The 17,581-nt window shown below is 35.7% G+C and overlaps 1 protein-coding gene across 1 annotated transcript in view; it reads left to right on the top strand.

Annotated features, from left to right (window-relative positions):
* The window catches only part of ADAMTS19 (ADAM metallopeptidase with thrombospondin type 1 motif 19), a 279,814-nt gene that overhangs the window by 63,076 nt on the left and 199,157 nt on the right, over positions 1-17,581 (top strand). Inside the window, exons 4-6 of the mRNA XM_027098568.1 lie at positions 3,575-3,747; positions 5,358-5,441; positions 6,116-6,273. Coding sequence (XP_026954369.1) covers positions 3,575-3,747; positions 5,358-5,441; positions 6,116-6,273 — 415 coding nt within the window. The remainder of the gene's footprint in view (positions 1-3,574; positions 3,748-5,357; positions 5,442-6,115; positions 6,274-17,581) is intronic.

Genomic DNA, 17,581 nt, shown 5'->3' with positions numbered 1-17,581 from the left:
TGTCTGCTACTCTGTGTGAACAAGAACGAGATTTATAGAATTGAAGAAGACCGATCTATTTGAGCAGAATATAGAGATCATCTCTATTCTAAGAGCTAACTTAACCCAACCACTACTGAAATAGTTTCCATATGCCAACCATAACGGTTGTGGAGATGATTGTCAGTATGTGGAGGGTATTATGGGGAGCACATAGTGAGCACTGGTGAATACACATTTAAAGATCTTTTAACTGAAAGCGTGTGGTATCGACTCTATTGTTTTTATACATGCATCTGGGTAGAAAATGGTCTCAGGATTGAGATGAAGAATGAGCTCAACGTGGTTGATGTAGACAATGAAGACATCAAAGGAAGCAACTTAATAAAAAGATAACTCCAATATGCATGGTATTCACACACAAGGGCTACCTTATATAATGGAGTCATAGAATCATGGTATTGGGATTCTTAAGAAACCTAGAATGTTCCAAATAGCCTGTTTAAATATAATGTGCAAATAAGGATGTAGCACAGACAGTTTGGGGCCATCACAGCTATCATTAGCTGGGGCAATAAAGGTAACAAACTTTTCTGTCTCTCCCTTACATGGTCTCTTTATCACCCTTGATATGGTCGAAAAGCCCCGCATTTTATAATTATCCCCTCAGTTTCATATTATCTCTCCTTTTATTTTTCTTATGTTTCTGTCTCCTCCATGGGCATGTCTTCTTCCATATGTGCACCCCCTAAATGCAGGCATTTCCCAGGACTCCCTCCTTTTCCTTCTACTTCTCATGCCACATGCTTCCCTGGGTTGATAGAACCCAAATCCATGGGTTCAACTTCACTTACACATTGTTTAGTTCCAAACTCTATCTCCATTTTAACCTCTCTCCTGACTGTCAGGTGTTTAGTAACTTCTACTCAGATGTCTCTCAGGCATCTCAGACTTAATAAATCTATAGCTGAACCCATCATCTTTCCTCCCAAACTGCTCTGCTGATATTTCCCACTATCTACCTAGTCACTTGAAAATAAACACTAAACACCCCCCCACACATGTAAACAACAGCAACAAGAAAGAGTAACTCTAACCACCTCCGTTTTCCTCTTTTTAGTCTGATTAATTTTGCTGAGGGTGATGTCTGCTTTCTAATATGTTGCCTATCATCTCATCCTTTCTATTCTAACCACTGTGTGATTTTTACACAGAAGATCAGTGACGTAGCCCTCTAGGAGAGCTGCGAAATCTGTGTGTCTGAGTGTCTCTGTATCTATCTATCTATCTATCTTTCCCCATAATCAGTTTATTAGGTGTTGACCCTGCCAAGATGAGCCTTTTTGTATACCTGTAGGAATGTCTCCTACTAAATATTATAAGTTTATATGACAGTATACAAATATATAACCATAAGTAGGATTGTGATTACAATTAGAAAAACTACAAAATTTATTCCTAACTGTTGTAGATCTTAAGATACTAATAAAACCAATTTCTTATTCTGTCCTTCATGAAGGTCTTTGGTATTAACTGCTGGTACTAAATATGGATTCATAAAATTTACTTTATAGTGATTCTGTTGCAGATGGCTACTGTTGCTTTTGTCCTTTTGCATTTTCTTGTTTCATAATATCAATATAATGCTTATTGTTGTTAAATAAGGAGTCTTTGCATTTATTTTCATAACACTTTTGTTAACTTAGTTAACTGACTCTACTTGACATTTGGATAAAACTTTGTTTGTTAAATAGATTTTTAGTCTGTGTCCCTGTGACAAAAAATGAGAAACCGTAATTTATGGAGATATCTGAGAACAGTGAAGTTTCCAGCAATGTGGCAGGATCTACTTCATGTTAGAGCTCAGAGCTAACTCAGTTGGACCTAGAAGTTAGTGATAGAAGGGACCCAGTATTTCAAGAATAGAAGAGATAAACTAATCCTGGCATCATGAAAGGGTGTTAGAAGGCAAGTAAGGTGGAAAAGGTAGTAGGATAGGATAGGATAGAATAGAATAGAATTGACATCAAAGTTAAAGTACCTGGAACAAGACTCAAAAAAGGGAATTTATCGGAAACCAAGATGATGGACTGGAACTATGAGCATACATACAAATTCAGAACAGAGACATGTTCATGGAAACGGGACTAACTGGACACACATTTTTATATCCATGGGATTCCACTGAACACACATGTTTACTTCTGGGGACTCCACTAAAATTAGAATACAAAAATATAAAAGATGTCGGCCAACAAATACAAGTTTGGGAAAGAAGATGACAGCTATTTAGTGACATCAACAGAATTTTGGTAAATGGTAAGGAGAGGAACAGGTGATAGCTAATATAACAATGGATTGTGGAGATCATTGCACAATTGTAAAAACTTGTCAAGGATAATTGAATTGTACATTTAAATGGCTCCATGTGATGGCATGTAAATTACCCCTCAATAAAGCTGTTAAAATCATAAATTCGTTATTAAGGTACCACATGCATACAGGAAGTTGCACAAATGATGTGTCCAACTGCTGAATTTTCTCAAAATGAACATAACCATGTAGGTATGACTCAGATCAGAATATAGAAAATATCAGCACCATAGATGTCTCCCTTGTGCCCATTCCTAGGTACTAATCATCTCTAGCTTAGCCATTCTGGGGATTTTAATTTATTTAATTTACTGCGGTTAATTTGCATTTCTCTGAAGACTAATGTGATTGAGCACCTTCTCATATGCTAATTAGCCATTTGGATCTCCTGAAATGGCTCTTCAGATTTGTGGCCAATTTTTCAATTGGGTTATCTGTCATTGATTTAGAGTGGCTTTTTATTACTTTATTATGGAAAAGTACTGGAAATATCTTCTCCCACTTGGTTGCATGCTTTTCATTCTGATAGTGGCATATTTTCATAAACAGAAATTTTACATTTTTATGTAGTTAAATTTATAAGTATGTTTATTTGTGGTTACTGCTTTTATTTGGCCCTGTTTGAGGAATCTGGTACCCTGAGGTCATAACTTCTGTATGATCCTGATGGAAGGCAGAACCGATTCCTGTGTAACCCATGTATAGTTTGAGTAAATAGGGGCACCTGCCTGACATTAGGATGTATGGGTCAGTCACTTCAGGCACTTCTGGCAAGTAGACCTTTATTTTGTCACTGATTTCAAAATGAAAATCATGGTGTCTTTTATATATGGAATTATTTTATTTATATGAATCTCTGTGCTAAAAATTTTACAAATGTGATCTTATTATAAGCCACCCACAACTCTAGACAGCAGGTGATATTGTTATTCATTTTACAGATGAGGAAACTAAGGCTGACTGAGTGATGTTAGTTTCCCAAGTGGCAGAGTTAATAAATGGTAGAAGTCCAGTCTGTCTGATTCCAAAGTCATGTTCCAAAGCCAAATGCTCATTTAGATTCCCTGTATGCGGGGAACTTATTTGGTCTTGCTCACCATTATATCATCAGCACATGTTGGTATTCGATAAGCTTTCTTTTTAATTATTGAAGAAATGGAAGTTTTTTTATTCACTTTGCTAAGATAGAGGCACATTTGAAAAATTCATTTCTGTGTTGCAGATAAAGGAAGAACTAGATCTAAAAAAATAACAGAAAGTGGAAGAGGGAAACGATATTCATACAAATTACCTCAAGAATACAACATAGAGACTGTAGTGGTTGCAGACCCAGCAATGGTTTCCTATCATGGAGCAGATGCAGCCAGGAGATTCATTCTAACCATCTTAAATATGGTAGGCAAACTTTAAAGTGCGCTTGGAATTTTTTCAAGAAAACTCTAAGGAAGAAATGTGTGAGTATAATGAAGTTCTTTAAAAATTAACTCATTACTATTCCTTTCTTTTATTGACATCAGTAAAAAAATACTTTAGGTGTACCAAATTGATCCATCTCAAAAGAGATATCAAAATCATGATTCACGTCCTCTAGTAAAAAATCCTTATTGTTAATTTGATGTGGCAAAACTTTTTTTCTATTATTCTTTTATCTCTTTTTGTGCCCTTCTTTCTTTTTTATAAAAGGCCATTTGTTGAAATAGCAGAAATGTTATATTTGTTTATATGCATGGCCCCACCCAAAGTACTATAGATTATGAGGTGGAACAAAAATGGAGGTTGGTAATCCACTGAGCGCTTATATAGGTATGTAAAATTGCATGTCAGATACAAAACTAGTTGATGAGTAAGACCTAATAGCTAACAGTTACTAGCTGAATCACATGTAGCTAACTTTGGTTGATAGCTTCTGGACTGTAGAAATCTAACTTGTACCCAGGATCTTATGGATGCTTACTACCACATGAATCTGTTGACTTAATTGCATACCCTGTTGGATAAACTTCCTTCAAGGCAGAATTAGAAGGTTGTCGTGAAGAGTGGTTCTTAGGGGAGAATGAACATAAATGAAAGCCAAAGGCAAATGTCCATTTATAACTTCAGTTGCCATATTAAGCAAGGTGAGAACCACTAATTCAAGGATAAATTTGTTATATAAAATTACTATTTTTTACTATTTTTTGCTATCGTCTGGCATGTTTTTTTTCAGTGAACATATTTTCCCACACTTCAGTCATTTCTGTCTGTGTTCAGCTAACTGCTGACCACTCAACCAGCATTCTGTAAAGGGCAGACAGGCATAGCCTACCAACCTCAGTCTCTTTTAAATAGTACTATCTCTGAAAGCGTGGGTTTGGTGTGCCAATTTTAATTTTCTATTATAAATTAAATACTCAATTTTGCCAAAAAAAAAATCAAGGTACCACATAAAAAATTTGCCTTCCTTTCCAGCATTGTTACATATACCATGTTTTGGGAAAATCAGTTATAATGATGACCTGAAACCGTTAAGCAACGATGGCCTTGTCTTCATGGACAGCCTTGAAGGGAAGAGCTTTGAAAATACTCTGTTCCTATTTGGCAGTTAGCCTTGGGGAGAAAAAAACTCTAAGGAATAAATTGGGAGGCGGCATAAAGCAGGCTGAATTTTCAGGACATTTTCTCAGAAGAAAGGACACTGGCATTTTGTGGTCTTAAGAAAATTTCTGGGGTTTAGTTACTAAAATTTTTCTCTTCAGTATCGTGAAAAGCCCAACGTTCCCTCTGCACCCCATTGAAATGCCTAGATTATCAAGGCAGCAGTGAGTATAGCAGAATGCTAGGTCTAAATTTCTTGGTATCTAAAATGAATTAATTATTGCTTATTAAGCTAATTTTAAAATAATTTTAAAAATTTTAATATGTAAAATTGCTCAACTGAATTGAGATTTCTCCCATGTCTGGGCTTTAAGAAAAATTAAGATGTTTTTCAGTTTTATTTTAGGATTTTTATTTTTATTTGTTTTTAGGTTTTTAACCTTTTCCAACACAAGAGTCTTGGTGTGCAGGTCAATCTTCGTGTGATAAAGCTTATTCTGCTCCATGAAACTCCAGTAAGAAAGTCTTGAGTTTTTCGTTCAATTAAGTGGGTGAGAAGTTGTGTTCAGGTACTTTTAAGTAAAGGGAATGTTAGGGATTTACTTTTTATTGACTTGAAATCCAGACGTATCCAGTGAGTCACTTAAAGTATACATAAAACTGGCCGTTAGTCTTAGTTAATACCTCAGTTATATTCCAAAATTGGAATGTTCTTAGTTTCCAAGGATCCTGACAACAAACCTTAACTTTGCAAAATGCAATTTTAAAAAATCATTTTTAATGACAGTTTTATTTTCTTACTTAAACATGGGCTTTATCTGTAATTCAATTTAAACAGAGACTATTCTGTGGCATCTTTTTAGCATGCTGCTTATCTGGTACTTTGGAAAACCTTTGTTCTTAAATTGTAAAAATAATGAGTGATTTAAGTCTAAAAGTTCCACATTCTTAATATTTCATTGCACCTCTCTTCTTCTTCAGAATAACATTAAACAGATTTTGTAATTACTGTACCTTCACAAAGTTTTATGATTTTTAGCTCAGGCAAAATTAATCCTGAATGTCTTCCAGGTTCTAATTAATGTTATGGTCAGCAATCTGCTTTAGTAATCCAAGAAGTCCCCTCAGTTTTTAGTTTTCTGTATATCTGAGAATAATTTGCCTTGAAGTGAAATCTCTTCTTTTGCAGGCAGATCTCTATATTGGGCATCATGGAGAGAAAATGCTAGAGAGCTTTTGTAAGTGGCAACATGAAGAATTTGGCAAAAAGAATGATATACATTTAGAGATGTCAACAAGCTGGGGAGAGGACATGACTTCAGTGGATGCAGCTATACTTATAACAAGGTAAATTTTCCAAAGCCAATTAAATGACATTCTTAATTTGATGGCCATGCTGTTAATCCTATTAATCCCTTCATAGAATGCTTTTATTCCAGATTTTCTGTTCCAGAAAACTTTTGGCATAATGCTGTTAGTCATTTCCCTCAATTCATAATAACTGATTTCTTAACAGCCACATATTGGATGGTATATTGACTAAACATTTAGTTAATTAATTTCAAAAAAAAATTAACCTCAATTTTTTATGTGAAGATGTAGCCAATGATGATGATAAGTGAAAACGCTGGTGAATTTTGGTGGAACTTTGAACTTATGAACCTACGTGGTATGTTTTTCAGTCATCACCATATAAAGTATCCCGTATATTAAATTGAGCAATTGATAGACTTTCTGGTTCCATCTGAGAAAAAAGTTTCAATTAAGTCTCTAGCTAATTAGTTTTGAGCTGTATTGTGAGTGTCCGTACTACTCAAACATTTGTATTGCAGCACTGAGTGTAAATATAAGAAGGTGAAATGATGAGCAACAATTAACTCTCTATGAGCACTCTGTATGAGTAATTATTTACAAGTTTGTCTTGCTTAGAACTAGTAAAAATGAATGGTAGTTCACTGTTAACTAGCAATTTAGTTTTAGTATCAATAATGTTGACATTTCACATCTCAGAATACACAGTGACATTTAAACATGATTTTCTGTAATGAATCTATTGAATTTGTGATAGCTTCTTGTTGCTGAATTGTATAAAAACTATTCTACTTATAAATAATTCATAAAGATGAAATTATCTCTATGCAAGAACACAACTGGACTTCCATTTCCAGCTTTGTAGGTGTACCTGATACTGGACCTCTGCAATAAACAACCATAAAACTGGAAAACATTTATGAAGCAACTACTGGCAGTTACTGGAGAATGAGCAGTGCAATCTCTGAAAGAAGGAAAATTTCCTAAGTAAGCCCCACAGCCAAGCCAACTTTTTGCCTGGGGACAATTTTTTGACTGGTACAGCAAGCTGGAATCTAGGTAGAGCATAGTGGTCCTGCTGAAAGCACCAGAGAAGAGGATCCTTTGTGGGCAGAGGTGCCAAGAAGTCCTTGTGCAGATCATCTATGAGGACTTTGCAAGGCTGGTCTAAATACACAGAGATAGAAACTACCCAAAATTTATCAGGGTGCTATGGAGTTTGGATGTTAAAAAGGTACTAGAAATTGAGCAGATTTGGACCACAAGAGTGGAGCAGCCTTGTTAATACCTTGTCATCACTCCTGGCATTTATCTGAGAAAACAGAAATGCTGTGCCTACACAGTAGGCACCATGATCCAGAGAAATGCCCTCTCTTGAACTGTCCTAACAAAGCCTAAAACCAAGTCCCAGTAAGGTATTCAGAGGAGATGGAGTTTGGAGGTTGAGTCCCACCAGTTTACAAAAGTTTGGGAATCATCTTGAGCTTTCGGTAGATCCTCCCTACCAAGGAAAACTCAAACCTACCTACATTCAGAGTGAGGAATAAGTAAAACAAGAGACAGCACTCTTCAGAGGAAGATAAGAGAATCTTGAATCTCTATATCATATACAATGTCTGGAACATAATGAAAATTAGCCAAGCAAAAAAACATGAAAATGTGACCCATGGTCAAAGAAAAGTAGTCAGTAGAAACTGACCCCAAGGTAGCTTAGAAGTTGGATTTACCAAGTAATGTAAATACTGGACCTCTATCGTTGGAATCTCAAAAGAGAGTGAGAATGGGTAAGAAAAGTATTTGAAGATGTAGTGGCAAAACTTTTTCACAAATTTCATGAAAAACAACAACTTAGAAACCTAGGCATATCATAGAAAAATTGGTCAAAACCAAAGATATAGAAAAAAAAGTGAATTGGCTAGAGTGAAGGGATACGTTACAGAGAAAACAATCTTAAGATGGATAACTGACTTCCTCTCAGAAAAAAAAGCCCAGAAGACAGTAAAGTGATATCTCTAATGTACTGGGGGGAAAAACCCTATCAACAAAAATTCTTAATGAATTCTTAAGGGTATTTTCTTAATGTATAAAAGTGCATCTACATACACATACATACACAAAAAGTCTATAGCTAACATTACAATTAATGGTGAAAATCAAAATTTTTTAAGACTGGGAGCAAGGCAAGGATGTCCACATTTACCACTTCTGTTCAGTATTGTGCTGACAATCATAACCATAATCAGTATATTAAGCTGGCATGGGGGGTATAAATACTGGGAAGAAAAAATTAAAAGTGTCTCTTCATAGATGGCATGACTTGGTACAAAGAAAATTTAAAGCAATCTAGGAGAAAAAAATGCTAGAATTTATAACTGAATTTTACAAGGCCACAGAATATAAAGTCAATTTAGAAGAAAAATTGTATTTATATATGGTAGAAATAAACACTTGGGAAAATTTTACAGTAAGTTCCAAAACCATGAAATATTAATAATTTAACAAAATAAAATATCTACACAGCTATACTTAGAGAAATTAAAGATCTAAATAAAGGTTTATTCAATGGAAGACTAAATATAGTAAGTCCCCTAGATACGAACAAGTTCCGTTCCAGGAGTGCATTTGTAAGTTCAATTTGTTCGTTGAGTCTGACAGAGTTAGCCTAGGTACCCAACTAACACAATCGGCCATATAGAACTGTACTGTAATAGGTTTATTATACTTTTCACATAAATAATACTTAAAAAACAAACACACAAAAAAAGAAAACATTTTTAATCTTGCAGTGTAGTACCTTGAAAAATACAGTGGTACGGTACAACAGCTGGCATACAGGGGCTGACATCGAGTGAACAGGCAAGAAGAGTTACTGACTGGAGGAGGGAGAGGAGGTGGGAGATGGCAGAGCTGAAGGATCGTCAGCAATAGGAGACGGAGGGCAAGCTGCAATTTCATTCACGCCTGACACTGATGGCAAAGGTTCTGGTTCCTCGCTGGATTCAATTCTATCTACCCTCTAGAAAAACCAATCCACTGATGTCTGGGTAGTAGCTCTTTTTTTCTCATCATAGATGATACGGTAGCACTGGATTGCATTCTGAACGGCTGCTGCAACCTTCGCGCACTGTTCTACGTTCAGGTCCTGTGCCTCAAAAACTAAGAGTGCCTCCTCAAATAAAGAAAATCCCCTTGCCATTTCCTGCATCGTGAATCTCTTTGGTTCTTTAGTTACTTCTTCCTCTTGTCTCTCTTTATCCTTTCTCTGGGCCTCCAATTCTACCAGGTCTTCTTTAGTAAGCTCCTCTTGTTGCACAGCAGGGAGTTCAATGAAGTCGTCCTCTTGCAGATCTAGCTCCATCTTCTCCCTGAGGGTCACTAAGTTGCTGAAGACCTCTTTGGACTCTTCATCCACCTTCTCAAATCCACGAAAATCGTGAACAAACTTCAGGCAAAGGTTCTTCCAAACCCCATTCATGGTGATGGCTGTAACCTCACACCAAGCAAAGTCAATGTTTTTTATGACCTTGTAGATGTTATGCAGTAGTCCTTCCAAAATTGTCGCAAGGTTGTTCCTGATTCGTCAGTCGCCTTTACTGCCTGATGAAAAGTGTGACATAAATAATATTTCTTGAAAGTTGCTATAACTCCCTGGTCCATACGTTGGATAAGCGACATAGTATTCAGTGGCAGATGCACTACTTTGACGTTGGGATAAAAGTTATCCATGAATGGGTGGTGGCCTGGAGCATTGTTGAGCAGCAAGAGAATGTTGAACGGGACGTCCTTCTCCAAGCAGTATTTCTCTACCTCCGGAATAAAGTGGTGGAAAAACCAGTCCTGGAAAATGGCCTGTGTAACCCAGCTTTGGAGTTACTCTTCCACACAACAGGAAGAGAGCACTTGGCAATGTTTTTAAGGGCTCTTGGGTTCTCTGAATGATAAACTAAGAGAGGCTTCAACTTCATATAGCCAGAAGCATTGCCACCAAACAACAGTTAGCCTATCCTTTGCTGCTTTATAGCCTGGCATCAACTTTTCCTCCTTACTGATGTAACTTTGGTCTGGCATCCTTTTCCAGTACAGTCCTGTCTCACCCACATTAAAAACCTGCTCAATTAAATATGTGTCTTCATCAATAATTTCTCAAAGCATTTCAGGAAATTCCTGAGTATCTGCACTTGCTGCCTCACCACTTACTTTTACGTTGTGAAGTTTGGCTCTAGCCTTGAACCAATGGAAACCAGCTGTGGCTGGCATTAAAAGATGCGCCCTCTGATTCTTCACCATGTTTCTTCTTCAAGTCTTCATAAAGGCTTTTAGCTTTCTCTTGAATCAGCATTAAGCTGAGCGGGACTCCATGCTGATGCTGGTCCAGCCTCCACACACTGAGAAATTTCTCCATCTCCTCCATCACTTTTCCACACTTCTTCGATATTATTGTTGACATCATCGGCACAGCAGACTTCACATGTTCCATGATCTTGTCCTTGTTCTTTAGAATTGTGCCAGTGGTTGAACGATTCCTGTTATAAGAGTGAGTGAAGTCTACCATCTTTTTGCTTTGCTCCACTCTCTCAATTATTTTCACTTTTATTTCCATCGGTATCACTTGGTGCTTCTTAGTAGTACCAGCTACATCACCGCTGCTTTTATGCTTGCTTCTGGACATCGTGGGCTTGAAATAAAGATACTGTACTACTGTACTCTGTACAGTACTGTAGAGTAAAGTATACAAAAGCACAGCCAGTTGTAGAGGATGCATGCACATGACAGCATATGCCAGACATGTGAAGTAACTTATGTGATTGGACATGCGAACACACGTTCACATCTTTGAAAGTTCTCAATTAGAAGGTTTGTATGTAGGGGACTTATTGTGTTGTCAAGATGTCCATTTTCCCCAAATTGACTTATAGAGTCACTATAATCCCAATGAAAATCTCTGCAGGCTTTTTGTGTGTGTGTGTGTAGAAATTACAGTCTGATTCCAATATTTATTTGGGACAGGAAAGGACCTAGAAGAGTCAAAACAATTTTGTAAAAGAAGAACGAATTGGGTGGACTTACACTATCTGATTTCAAAACTTAACTATAAAGATTTGGTAATCAAAACATGATGGCTTTGACAGAAAGTTAGCTATAGAAATCAGTAAAACAGAATAGAGTCTGTAAATATACTCACATATATATGGTCAGTTGACTTTCAGTAATACCACCAGCATAATTCAAGATGAAAAGATAGTCTATTCATCAAATAATTCTAGAACATCTGGATAACCATTTGAAAACAATGAATCTTGGGGAATTCCCTGGCAGTCCAGTGGTTACGACTGCACTTTCACTGCCATCCCTGTTCAAGGAACTAAGATCCCACAAGCCAAGGGTTGTGGCAAAAAACAAACAAACAAACAAAACATCCAACCCTGCTTGAGTGATGTTAATTCATAATGGATCATAGAACGCTACAACTATAAAACTTTTATTAAAAACGAAATCTTCATGACTGTGGGAAGGGCAGTGATTTTTTAGATTGGATACAAAAAATCATTAAACAAAAATTATTAAAAATAATCGTTTGGGCTTCTTGAAAATTAAAACCACATGATGTCCAAAAACATTGTTATGTAAATGAAAAGACAAGCTCCAGAATTGGAAAAAATAGATGCAATACATATATCTATTGAAAAATTTGTATGTATATGCTTATTTACATATATATATACAATAGATGAATATTTAAAACTTTAAAACTCAATAAGAAGGGTGATCAACTATATATGACCTGTTTTTATCCAAACAGTAGCTGGTAATCTTGAGTTGACTATTTGACCTCTATGAGTCACATTATTATGAGGATACTAGTACAGAGTGAAGAATATAAGAACTTGTATAACATCTAACATATACTGAACATTCAATAATTTTTTCCAAACATAAATAATTGTATAAGATACTGTTCAAGCTTTTATTAATGTGGACAATATACTATCAAAAATATCTTTTGTTATATTATTATATAATAAATGTTTTTAATTGTTAGTTGGTCAGCCCATGGTTATTATTGCATTCCATATTATCTTAGACACAGTTAAGAATCATCTGCTGTGGCTGAAAGTATTCTCTAGTGATTGAGAACATTTGATGGGGTTAGTTTAATATATTAAATATTACTAGTATTAGTTTTATGAACAAATTAAGGTTTAAATTTAAGTGAGAAAATAATATATAAAATTCCTGACATCTAGGAATTGTGAAACAAGTATGAGTTACTTTTTCTTCTTTTAGCTCTTTATATTCAGTGAAAATTTATTTTATAATTTACACTTTCCATTTCTGTAGAATGAGCCTGCCTTGCCTTGGGATTTTTACTGTAAGTTCACTGAAGAGTTCAATAAAATACTGACACTTTCAATGTTTTATATATTTGAAAGAATGTAAGTCTACCTTGTATACCAACACTATTGGATTTTTACTAAATTATTTATTTTAAATTTAATTTTTATTTTATATTGGAGTATAGTTGATTTACAATGTTGTGTTAGTTTCAGGTGTACAGCAAAGTGATTCAGTTATACATAGACATATATCTATTCTTTTTCAGATTCTTTTCCCATATAGGTTATTACTGAGTAGAGTTCCCTGTGCTATACAGTAGGTCCTTGTTGATTATCAGTTTTATATATAGTAGTGTATATATGTTAATCCCAACCTCCTAATTTACCCCCACCCCACATTTCCTCTTTGGTAACCATAAGTTTATTTTCTAAGTCTGTGAGTCTGTTTCTATTTTGTAAATAAGTTCATTTGTATCATTTTTTTAGATTCCACATGTAAGTGATATCATATGGTATTTGTCTTTCTCTGTCTAACTGACTTCACTTAGTATTATGATAATCTCTAGGTCCATCCATGTTGCTACAAATGACATTATTTCATTCCTTTTATGGCTGAGTAATATTCCATTGTATATATGCACCACTTCTTCTTTATCAATTCCTCTGTCAATGGATATTTAGATTGCTTCCATGTCTTGGTTATTGTAAATAGTGCTGCTGTGAACAATGGGGTGCATGTATCTTTTCGAGTTACTGTTTTCTCCAGATATATGCCCAGGAGTGGGATTGCTGGATCATATGGTAGCTCTGTTTTTGTTTTTTTAAGCAACCTCCATACTGTTTTCCATAGTGACTATACCAATTTACATTTCCACCAACAGCACAGGAGGATTGCCTTTTCTCCACACCCTCTTCAGCATTTATTGTTTATAGACTTTTTTTTTTTTTTTTTTTGTGGTACACGGGCCTCTCACTGTTGTGGCCTCTCCCGTTGCGGAGCACAGGCTCCGGACCTGCAGGCTCAGTGGCCATGGCTCATGGGCCTAGCCGCTCCGCGGCATGTGGGATCTTCCCAGACCGGGGCATGAACCCGTGTCCCCGGCATCGGCAGGTGGACTCTCAACCATTGCGCCACCAGGGAAGTCCCTGTTTGTAAACTTTTTGATGCTGGCCGTTCCGACCACTGTGAGGTGATATCTCATTGTAGTTTTGATTTGTATTTCTCTAATAATTAGTGATGTTGAGCATCTTTTCATGTGCCTTTTGGCCATCTGTATATCTTCTTTTGAGAAATGGCTATTTAGGTCTTCTGCCCATTTATTGACTGGGTTTTTATTTTTTTGCTATTGAGCTGCATGAGCTGTTTGTATATTTTGGAGATTAATCCCTTGTTGGCCCATCGTTTGCAAATATTTTCAATACTTTCTCCCATTCTGTGGGTTTTCTTTTCATTTTGTTGATGATTTCCTTTGCTGTGCAAAAGCTTTTAAGTTTAATTAGGTCCCATTTGTTTATTTTTTTTCATTACTCTAGTAGGCAGATCCAAAAAGATATTGCTGCGATTTGTGTCAGAGTGTTCTGCCTATGGTTTTTTCTACGACTTTTATAATATCCAGTCTTACATTTAGGACTTTCATCCATTTTGAGTTTATTTTTGTATGTAGCATTAGAGAGTGTTCTAATTTCATTCTTTTACATGTAGCTCTCCAGTTTTCCCAGCACCGCTTATTGAAGAGACTGTCTTTTCTCCATTGTATCAATATATTCTTCCCTCCTTTGTCATAGATTAATTGAACATAGGTGCATGAGATAATTTCTGGACTTTCTATCCTTTTCCACTGATCTATAAGTCTGTCTTTGTGCCAGTACCATACTGTTTTGATGACTGTAGCTTTGCAGTATAGCCTGAAGTCAGGGAGCCTGATTCCTCCAGCTCCGGTAGTTTTTTTTCCTCAAGATTGCTTTAACTATTTGGGGTCTTCTGTGTTTTCATAGAAATTTTAAGATTTTTTGTTCTAGATCTGCAAAAAATACCATTGGTTATTTGATAAGGGTTGCATTGAATCTGTAGATTGCCTTGGGTGGTATAGTCATTTTGACAATATTGATTCTTCCAATCCAAGAACATGGTATATCTTTCATTCTGTTTGTGTCATGTTCGATTTCTTTCATCAGTGTCATATGGTTTTCGGAGTACAGGCCTTTTGTCTCCTTGGGTAGGTTTATTCCTAGGTATTTTATTCTTTTTGATGTAATGGTAAATGGGATTTAAAAAAAATTCTCTTTCTGATATTTTGTTGTTAGTGTAAAGAAATGCAACAGATTTCTGTGTATTAATTTTGTATCCTGCAACTTTACCAAATTCATTGATGAACTCTGCTAGTTTTCTGGTAGCAGCTTTAGGACTTTCCATGTATAGTATCATGTCATCTACAAACAGTGACAGTTTTACTACTTCTTTTCCAATTTGTATTCCTTTTATTTCTTTTTCTTCTCTGATTGCTGTGGCTAGGACTTCCAAAACTATGTTAAATAAAAGTGACAAGACTGGACATCTTTGTCTTGTTCCTGATCTTAGAGGAAATGCTTTTAGCTTTTCACCATTGAGTATGATGTTAGCTGTGGGTTTATCATAGATGGGCTTTATTATGTTGAGGTGGGTTCCTTCTATGCCCACTTTCTGGAGAGTTTTTACCATAAATGGGTGTTGATTTTTGTCAGAAGCTTTTTCTGCATCTATAGAGATGATCATATGGTTTTTATTCTTCAATTTGTTAATGTGGTGTATCATACTGGCTGATTTGCAGAGATTGAAAAATGCTTGCATCCCTAGGTAAATCCCATTTGATCTTGGTGTATGATCCTTTTTATGTATTGTTGGATTTGGTTTGCTAGTATTTTCTTGAGGATTTTTGTATCTGTGTTCATCAGTGGTATTGGTCTGTAATTTTCTTTTTTTGTGGTATCTTTGTCTGGTTTTGTTATCAGGGTGGTGGTGACCTCATAGAATGAGTTTGGGAGTGTTTTCCTCTGCAATAGTTTGCAATAGTCTGAGAAGGATAGGTGTTAACTCTTCTCTAAATGTCTGACAGAATTCACATGTGAAGCCAGCAAAAGTCCTGGACTTTTGTTTGTTGTGAGTTTTTCATCACAGTTTCAATTTCATTACTTGTGGTTGGTATGTTCATATTTTCTGTTTCTTCCTGGTTCAGTCTTGGGAGATTGTACATTTCTAAGAATTTGTCCTTTTTTTCTAGGTTGTCCAGTTTATTGGCATATAGTTTCTTGTAGTAGTCTCTTATGATCCTTTGTATTTCTGTGGTGTCCATTGTAACTTCTCCTTTTTCATTTCTAATTTTATTGATTTGAACCCTTTTCCTTTTTATTTGATGAGTCTGACTGAAAGTTTATCAATTTTGTTTATCTTTTCAATGAGCCAGCTTTTAGTTTCATTGATCTTGTCTATTGTTTTGTTCTTCTCTATTTCATTTGTTTCTGTTCTGATCTTTATGATTTCTTTCCTTCTGCTAACTTTGGGTTTATTTGTTCTTCTTGCTCTAGTTGCTTTATCTGTAAGTTTAGGCTGTTTGAGATTTTTCTTGTTTCCTGAGGTAAGCTTGTGTCACTATAAACTTCCCTCTTAGAACTGCTTTTGCTGCATCCCATAGGTTTTGTTTCGTTGTGTTTTCTTTTTCATTTGTCTCTAGGTATTTTTTGATTTCCTCAGTGAGCCATTGGTTGTTTAGTAACATATTGTTTAGCCTCCATGTGTTTGTGTTTTTTACAGTTTTTTTTTTCTTGTAGTTGATTTCCAATCTCATAGCATTGTGGTTGGAAAAGATGCTTGATGTGATTTTAATTTTCTTAAATTTATCAAGCTTGCTTTATGGCCCAGAGTGTGATCTATCCTGGAGAATGTTCCATGTGCACTTGAAAAGATTGTGTGTTCTGCTACTTTCAGATAGAATGCTCTATCAATATCAATCTAGTCCATCTGGTCTAATGTGTCATTAAAGGCCTGTGTTTCCTTGTTGATTTTCTGTCTGGATGATCTGCCCATTGATGAAAGTGGGGTATTAAAAGTCCCCCACTATTATTGTGTTACTATTGATTTCTCCTTTTATGGCTGTTAGCATTTGCCTTATATATTGAGGTGCTCCTATGTTGGGTGCGTATATATTTACAATTGTTATATCTTCTTGGATTGATCCCTTGATTATTATGTAGTGTCCTTTGTCTCTTGTAATAGTCTTTATTTTAATGTCCCTTATGTCTGACATGAGTATTGCTACTCCAGCTTTGATTTCCATTTGCGTGGAATACCTTTTTCCATCTCCTCACTTTCAGTGTGCTTTTGTTGCTATATTTATAGTGGGTTTCTTGTAGACAGCATGAATATGGGTCTTATTTTTGTATCCATCCAGCCAGTCTATGTCTTTTGGTTGGAGCACTTAATCTATTTACATTTAATGTAATTACCGATGTTTATGTTCTTATTGCCATTTTGTTTAATTGTTTTGGATTTTTGTAGGTCTTTTTTCTTCCCTTTCTCTTTAGTTCTCGTCTCGTGATTTGATGACTATCTTTAGTGTTGTGTTTGGATTCCTTTTTCTTTTTTTGTGTGTATATCTATTGTAGAGTTTTGGTTTGTGGTTACCATGAGCTTTTGATATAGTAGTCTATATATATACAAGATTGTTTTATGTTGCTCATCTCTTAATTTCCAATGCATTTCCAATATTCTGCATTTATACTCTCCTCACTATTGCTGGTTTTGATATCATATTTGTGTGCAGATGGTTTCCTACCTTTACTGTATGTTTACCTTTACTGGTCAGCTTTCCCATTCATAATTTTCTTGTTCTAGTTGTGGCCTCTTGTTCTCTGCCTAGAGAAGTTCTTTTAGCTTTTGTTTGAAAGCTGGTTTGGTGGTGCTGAATTCTCTTAGCTTTTGCTTCTCTGTAAAGCTTTTGATTTCTCTGTTGAATCTGAGGAAGAGCTTTGCTGGG

The sequence above is a fragment of the Aethalodelphis obliquidens genome, unplaced genomic scaffold (genome assembly GCF_003676395.1).
Source record: "Aethalodelphis obliquidens isolate GAN/ISIS:26980383/991018 unplaced genomic scaffold, ASM367639v1 scaffold4, whole genome shotgun sequence".
Taxonomy (NCBI): domain Eukaryota; kingdom Metazoa; phylum Chordata; class Mammalia; order Artiodactyla; family Delphinidae; genus Aethalodelphis; species Aethalodelphis obliquidens.
Note: the sequence above shows the minus strand (reverse complement) of the source record. Positions and strands in the feature narration are given on the sequence as shown.